We start from the raw sequence: 8404 nt of genomic DNA, 5'->3' as shown, positions 1-8404 counted from the left end.
CCGGGGGCGGGTCCCGCTGCGCGGGTGGGAGTCGGGGGCGGGCAGCCGGTGGCCGGTGACGCGACCGAGGCCGGGGGCGGCGGGCTGCGAGGTGACGCGCGTGGGGACCGCGCCGGCCCAGCCCACGTGTCCGCGAGATTTAAAAGTTGGCGGCTCGCGGGGAGGTCAGCTTGGCGGCGGAGCCCCGCGAGCAGCGCGCCCGGGACGCAGAGGCACAGCCAGGGCCCCGCGTGGAGTGCCGACCCGCGCAGCGCAGGCTCCGAGCCCGAGCCGCCCGCCGGCGCCGAGATGCCACGAGCAGCCAACCGCCGCCCCGGACCGCCCCCCGGTCAGGTCCCCGCCGCGTCCCGGCCCCTGCTGCTGCTGCTGCTCGCCTGCAGCGCGGGCACCTGCCTAGGTAAGCGCGCCCCGCGCCTCCCGGGCTCAGCGCGCCCGCCGCTTCCCGCGCCTTTCCCCTGCCCACCCGTCGCGCTCTTTTCCCTCCCTTTCTTTCTTTTCTTTTCTTTTTTTTTTTTAATTTTTAACGTTTTATTTATTTTCGAGAGGGAGATAGAGACAGCATGAGCAGGGGAGGGTCAGAGAGAGAGGGAGACACAGAATCTGAAACAGGCTCCAGGCTCTGAGCTGGCTGTCAGCACAGAGCCTGATGCGGGGCTCGAACCCACAAACCGTGAGATCATGACCTGAGCCGAAGTGAGACGCTTAGCTGACTGAGCCACCCAGGCGCCCCTCTTCCCTCCTTTTCTAGTCTCCACTGTTGGCTGCTGGGACTCTCTTTCGCCTGGTGCGGTGGGGCTCCCCAGCGTCTCGCTTTTGACGACTGGCGCGCGTCGCGGCCCGGGCAGCCGGGGTGCGGGCGCCAGTGGTCCGGCTGGAGCGCGGTCCCCGCTAGACCGAAATCCCCAGACCCTGGGCAGCCTGCGGTTGGCGGAAATTTGTAGGGCTCCCTCGCACTCGGGATGTCCGGGGCTGGAGAAAACTTAAGTGAATTAACATAGTGAAAAATGAAAATGCGTTCCCTTTCATTGCAATAACTAGAGGGATTGATGGTTGAAGCAGAACTAGAGTTTGATCCTTCACCTGCTGATGCCAGGTAAATTTGGAGCGTGCCCATTATCTTTGGTGAGTGAGCTGCTGTTGTGTTCAGGTAATCCTGAGCAATGAAACAGGCCCCCTTCTAGCCGTTTAGAAGGAAAAATTAGCAGGTTCTGTGCCTTTTAGGTTTTGACCCATCAGACAAGGAAAAAGAATAGAGGGGGGGAAATGGCCTAGAGAAAAGAAGTGGGAAAAGCTAAACCGAGGGCAGAGAGGGCTTCAGAGCTTGGGAGACAAGGTAGAGCTGAGCCCAGCGTGTTCCAATGGGAAAATCACTTCCTTATCTCCTAAAAGTTACTGTTTCCAAGTACTTTGACGGATCCATCCTCTATCTCCCAGCAACCAGAGTCCCCTCCAGGGCTAGCCACTATCCTGCTAAGACCATAAATTTTCTCACTCCGCAGAAGGTTCTCTTAGCTTCCCTCTGCTCTCCTGTCAGTGACATGAAGCTGGGCAGACCATCTCATCATTGTTCAGAATATTGGGGACTTGAAACTATAACTGCTGGGACCTTTCAGAGCACACAGGCCAGCCCTCGGTTAGAGGTGGAGACACGAAAGGAAGCTATTCTTGCTTTCGTTATTTTGTTTTTCTCCTTTCCTGGGGGCATTGAAGAAAGGGGCAGGAGAGGGGCTCTCCTGCTTGAAAAAAGAAATCATTTGGCTATGAAATCTAAGCAGAGGCTAGACCTGAACCTTCTCCGTCATCACATAGCCAGTAATGATACAGCACGACTCATGCAAAGTAATGTTAATATTTTTTTATGTTAAGTTCGTTACTGGTAGAATTAGGATTCCAATCTTTATCCGCTTTATTAGGGAAGCAGATAATTATAGTTTTAAAAGTGTCTTTTTCTCCGTGAAGCAAATGGACTTGCCATGCATGTTGCATGTTATATGCCTACAGTGATCATTGCATCAGTTGGAGATAACTGCTTTTTGGGGAGGCAAGGAGTTTTCAGGCTGCTGGTTATTAAGCAGAAACTGTGGAAGATTGTTTTCTAAAAAAGCACAAGTCGGGGAGCCCGGGTGGCTCAGTTGGTTAAGACCAACTACGGCTCAGGTCATGATCTCGCAGTCTGTGAGTTAGAGCCCCATGTCAGGCTCTGTGCTGGCAGCTCAGAGTCTAGAGCTGCCTCCAATTCTGTGTCTCCCTCTCTCTCTACTCATTCCCTACTTGCACTCTGTCTCTCTCTCAAAAATAGATAAAATATTTTTTTAAAAGTTTAAAAAATAATATAATCTTTAAAAAATCATTCACTAAAAACACAAGTCTTGGTTTTTTTCCCCAAGAAGAGTGTATCTGCTGGCTGACCAATCAACTCAAAAATATCCCCAGTATTTCTCAATAGGGACAAGATGCCTTTTTCACTGCACAGAAATCCCCTCCACTACCACTTTGTATCTTTTTTCCCCTTTAACCTGCTCTTGATATTTAAAAAAAAAAAAAACACTAAATTTATCTCTCTAAAAATGTGATGGAGAAGGGGGAGGGTAAACATCTAGTGTGATCCTCCCTAGTCCTGAGACCCTAAAAATGGCACTGGAGGGGAAGCGTGATGTACATAACCGAAACCGAGAGATAATCTACCAAGATTAATCAATTTGCAGGATGCAACTAGATGTATCTAAAAACAACAAAACGGATGTCACAGAGCCAGAGGAAAATAAAAAAGTGTCACTAAGTGGAGCATCCTTGGCAAAATGAGTCAGCAGAGCATGCAATAGCAATGAGAAGAGAAAGAGCCAGCCATAGACTTGGTGGATGGAAACAGTTCACTGTCAAAGAACATTATTAAAAGCAAGAAGGAGATTGCCTAAAAGAGGGCACACTTTGGATAACTGCATCAGACCTTAATTTGGCCTGTGACTATAAATGATCAAAGTGCCCGAGACTAAAGAAAGAAGTGGGGGTGCCTGGATGGCTCAGTGGGTTAAGTGTCCAATTCTTGGTTTCGGCTCAGGTCATGATCTTGTATTTCGTGAGTTTGAGCCCCACATTGTGCTCCAAGCTGAGAGTTGCAGCCTGCTGCTTGGGATTCTCTCTCTCCCTCTCTCTCTCTGCCCCTCCCCTGCTCACTCCCTCTGTCTCTCTCAAAATGAATAAGCTTAAAAAACTTTTCAAAAAGAGAAAGACATGTTTTTTCTACTCAGATCCCTGCCAGGAGCCTCACTGGCCTCTCTGATGGCAGTCACAGCAAGGAAATGGCAGTGTTTGCACAGCTCCTGCTGTCAGAAACGAAAACTGGTATCTCCTTCTGCTACTACTGGCTCATGTTGGATAGAAGCCTGCTGGTATTGACCAGGCCTCACAATATTCCATATCAGACCCATATTCCGAACACAGATACCACATAAGGAAAAGCATATTCCTGCCTTTACAAAAGAGATTTTAGATGAGAGCTCTGTAGGTGATTGTCAAAAGCCTCTTCCTATGGGCCTTGCATATCAAAGACAATTGAGCCTGGCCCCAAGACAAAGAGCCTAATTTAGAGTTTAGGAACAAACAGGGGTAGAACTTAACACTTACAGCTTCTTCTAACTGGTGATGTATGGCAGTCCCTTCCCCAAGGCATACCTTCTGCAAACATCCTCCCTTACTGGTGGCTGGGATGAGGCTAGAAAAGAGTAGCTAACACATAACCCAAAAGCAAAAGGCTAACACATTTAGGGCCTGCATGGTGTTCACACATTTAGCATCAAATAGGTTTCCACAAACTAACCAGTTCAAAAACATTCATCCTCTTGAGAGCCAAACAGAATAATTCCTGGCCTAACTATTTACGACTTAACATATATATGTCATCCTATTTTTCATTAAGAACATCCTGTTATTTCCTTAGTTGTAAAATTCAACCTCACTATGATTGAGGTAATTCACAAAAGGCTTCCCATTGTAAAAATTCCTTTTTCTGATCTCATGTTGTTCTTGAACCTTTAAATAAAGACACCAAAACCGACAGGGCAGAGAGAGATGCCTGCCTGGTGATCAGAAAGAATCTCGTGGCTCTCTCACTCTCTCGCCAACACCGTCTATCCTTCAGGGACCCCTGGACCTGTCGGAGCCAGCCTCCGACAGATCCCTACTTACCGAATAATTCTTAAAATTAAGTCAGCAGTAACAATTTCTCACTTCCAAACCCTACGCTAGGTAAGTGCTAACAACGATAAAAGAAAATCAGCACCACGTTCATGATAATCTAGTCTATTTTTCAGAGAAAGACAAATACTGTATGATCCCACATAGATGTGGAATCTAAAATAACAAAAATCCTCAATAAAACAAAGTCAAACCAAGCATGTGGATACAGAGACCAGATTGGTGGTTCACAGAGATGGGAGATGGAGGCATGTGAAATGGGTAAAGGGAGTCGAAAGGTACAAACTTCCACTTATAAAATAAGTCATGGAGATGTAATGTGCAGCATGGTAACTATATGGCATATGTGAAAACTGCTAAGAGACTAAATCTTAAAAGTTCTCATCACAAGAAAAAAATTCTGTAAGTATGTATAGTGATGGATGTTAACTAGACTTATATCATCTGACAACATACACAAATTTAGGATCATCGTGTCCTGCAATTGAAACTAACATAATGTTGTATGTCAGTTATGCCCCAATAAAAAGGTCTGTTTTTCTTTCTCTTGCAGATGGTGTATTTACAGATGCAAAAGTTGTCTATCCATATGATTTGCATTAGTTAGTTAGATTGTATAACACAAGACTAAAGGTTTCACTTTATTAGGTAGTACTTAAGTATAAATATCTCAAGGGGTGTTTGGGTGGCTCAGTCAGTTGAGCATCCGACTCTTGATTTCAGCTCAGGTCATGATCTCATAGCTTGTGGGATCAAGCCCTATTTTGGGCTGTGCACAGACAGCACAGAGCTTGCTTGGGATTCTCTCTCTCCCTTGCTCTCCCTGTCTCTGTCTCTCCCCTGCTTGTGCTCTCTGTCTCTCAAAATAAATAAACTTAAAAAAAGTATGGGTATATCAAAACTGATTGATCAAAAACATTACAGTTTTTATGATATGGAAGATAATGGCACTGTCTCCTACTATATTTAAGAAAGTATCTAGTACTGCTATTTGACAATATAAAGCCCACATCTAGGGTACCTTGGGGAGAAAAAAAATCACATCAACTTGAATTAGCAAACACACAAAGAGGAGAAAAATAATTCCCCCTTATGTTTGGGTTTGGTAATAGGATATTGGTGGATTTTTATATATTAAAAACACTTAAAGATTTTGGTTTCTCTAGCCTTTTTACCTTGAGACTGTATTTACATGTTTTGTGTAAGAGCCACAAAATACCCCTCTTTGATTATATAAGTGCTTGGGACAAAGTTAGGTATGATGGCAATTTCTGGGGGGGCCACGCAAGCTTGGGGGCACAGAAAGAAGCAAGCTGGCAATTGCTGGTAAGGCAGCTTGTAGGTGGGGGCTTTCGCTTTTACTAGAAGTTGGGAGACAGGCAGGCATGAAAAGAATATAAAATTGTATTCTTTAAACAGGAACACCCTGTCAGATAGAGATGAAAAGCAGTATAATGATTGGAGAAATCAGAAATCCCTGCAGGTGAAGACTGAATCCAATTCATGTTTTTTCTTCTCAGATCCCTACTTACTGAATAATTCTTAAAATTTTAATTCTTTTTTTTTTTAATATTTTTATTTATTTCTAGGAGAGAAAGAGAGAGAGAGAGACAGCGTGAGCAGGGGAGGGTCAGAGAGAGAGGAAGACACAGACTCTGAAATAGGCTCCAGGCTCTGAGCTGGCAGTCAGCACACAGCCCGACGCGGGGCTCGAACCCACGAACCGCGAGATCATGACCTAAGCGAAAGTCGGACGCTCAACCGACTAAGCCACCCAGGCGCCCCTTAAAATTTTAATTCTTAAAATTAAGTCAGCAGTAACAACTTCTCAGTTCCAAATCCATTCCTATCCCTAGCCCCAGGCAGCCACTGATCTTTCTGTGATTATAGATTTGCCTTTTCTGGACATTCCATATAAATGGAATCATATAATATTTGGTCTTTTGCCTCTGGCTTATTTGATTTAGCATAATATGTCTGGGATTCATCTTTGATGCAGCATATATCAGTACTTCATTTCTTTTTATTGTCAAATAGCATCCTATTGTGTGCACGTACCACATTTTGCTTATCTATTCTCAGAGAATGGACATTTGGATTGTTTCCACTTGGGGGCTATTATGATAATGCTACTAGGCACATGTATGTACCTGTTTTTGTGTAAACATATAAGGAATTCATTCTTAGAGTTATGTCTTTGAAGTATCATTTAATAATTATATATTCTTATACTAAGTCAAATGCTGAAATATCTAGTTGAAATAGGAGGGTAATGATGTATGGCAAAAATGAAAAATATCATCCAAAAATGAGCTATATATACATGTTTAATTTTAGAAGAAGTACTGTAAAAATAACATGTAAGTGTAACTTTATTTTTAGGTGCTCCAATATTATCTCAAGGACTACGGCCTGAACAAGAACTACAGCTGTGGAATGAGGTAAAGAGTTGTCCTTACACAAATTAGTGGAAACTTTAACCCTCTTTGAAAATATCAAATGAAATAATATAATTGAGTTTTGGGACAACTATGATTTTACTAACATTCTGATATCATAATATTCAGAATTATTCTTTTGAAGTGAAAAAAGGAAAGATTAAGAAAATAAGACAATTACAGCAAATGGTAAAGTAAGATGACAGAAATAAGCCCTGACAATAGAGCAATTACAATAATGTGAATGTACTAAAATATGCTGCTTAAAGACAGAGATTCTCAGATTTAATTTTTTTAAAGATCCAACAATATGTTGTCTATAAAAGTCTCACTTAAGACAAAAAACAAAAGAAGGCTAAGCAAAAAGTATGGAAAAGGACATAACAAGCAAATATGAATTGCAAGAAAATTTGAGTAGCAGTCTTAATAGCTGATAAAATAGAATTCAAATAAAGAAACTATCATAGCAAAGAGGGATCTTCTTTTATGCTTTTACCAGATTATGCTCCGTATCTCAGGATGCTTAGATCACAAATTATGCTCAGTATTTTATTCTGATAAAAGAACAGCAGAGCAAAAGAAGAGGCAGCCATTATTAATATCTATTTTAAAAAACTTAACATTTACTTAATAACTGGTCGAACTTCAGAGAAACATAGATCAATGAACATTTGTAGTTGGAGATTTTAATATACCTCTCTCAAAATTGATAGTTAATGGGGCGCCTGGGTGGCTTAGTCGGTTAAGCGTCCGACTTTCGCTCAGGTCATGATCTCGCGGTTCGTGGGTTCAAGCCCCCGGTCGGGCTGTGTGCTGACTGCCAGCCCAGAGCCTGGAGCCTGTTTCAGAGTCTGTGACTCCCTCTCTCTCTGACTCTCCCCTGCTCACGCTGTCTCTCTCTCTCTCCTAGAAATAAAAAACATTAAAAAAAAAATTTTTTTTAACTAATAGTTAAAACAAATAACACATAAGGAGATATATCAAAGATTTAACCGTACTATTAATAAATTTGAACTATTAAAAGTATCTTTAAAAACCTATACTAAATAATCTTTTTGAGTGTTATTGGAACATTAAAAAAAATAGACCATGTGTTAGAACACAAAAAATTTTCCATAAGTTAAAAAGGATCCATCTTAAATGTTTTCCAATCATAATGCAACAAAGTTAGAAATTAACAACAGAAGTAGCGGTACCTGGGTGGTTCAGTCCGTTGGGCATCCAACTCTTAGTCTCATGATATTACATGGGATTCATGGGATTGAGCCCTGTGTGGGGCTCTGTGCTGACAGAAGGGAACCTGCTTGGAATTCTCTCTCTCTCTCTCTCTCTCTCTCTCTCTCTCTCTCTGTTTCTGTCTCAAAATAAATAAATAGCCTTTAAAAATAAAAAAAAAGAAAACAACAAAAGTATAACTTCAATATTCCATCTGTTTGAAAAATAAGTAGCATATTGGTAAATAATCCTAAGCTAAAGAGTAAATTACAAAATAGGATTAAATGACATAAAAATATTATAAGTCAAAATTTGGGGGTGCCTGGCTGGCTCAGTTGGTAGAGCATGTGACTCTTGATCCCAGGGTCATGAGTTCAGACCCCATGTTGAGTGTAGTTGGAATGTGCTCAGGGCAGACCAGAAGTGCCTGGGAGTAAAGGCACCCACCCCTGAGAATACCCCTCAACTGGTGACCCTAGGGGTTGGTGGGTAGAAACCTTAGCTGCTGGTGGAGCCATCTTCCCTCAGTTGGGATAACTCTGAGATGTGTTCTGCAT

The 8404-nt window shown here is 42.8% G+C and overlaps 1 protein-coding gene across 1 annotated transcript in view; it reads left to right on the top strand.

Annotated features, from left to right (window-relative positions):
- Window positions 1–288: 288 nt before the first annotated feature.
- NMU (neuromedin U) overlaps window positions 289–8404 on the top strand; it is a 31696-nt gene continuing 23580 nt past the window's right edge. The window contains exons 1-2 of the mRNA XM_039249044.1: window positions 289–397; window positions 6577–6635. Coding sequence (XP_039104975.1) covers window positions 289–397; window positions 6577–6635 — 168 coding nt within the window. The remainder of the gene's footprint in view (window positions 398–6576; window positions 6636–8404) is intronic.

This window comes from Hyaena hyaena, unplaced genomic scaffold (genome assembly GCF_003009895.1).
Source record: "Hyaena hyaena isolate Hyena2069 unplaced genomic scaffold, ASM300989v1 scaffold_329, whole genome shotgun sequence".
Taxonomy (NCBI): Eukaryota; Metazoa; Chordata; class Mammalia; order Carnivora; family Hyaenidae; genus Hyaena; species Hyaena hyaena.
Note: the sequence above shows the minus strand (reverse complement) of the source record. Positions and strands in the feature narration are given on the sequence as shown.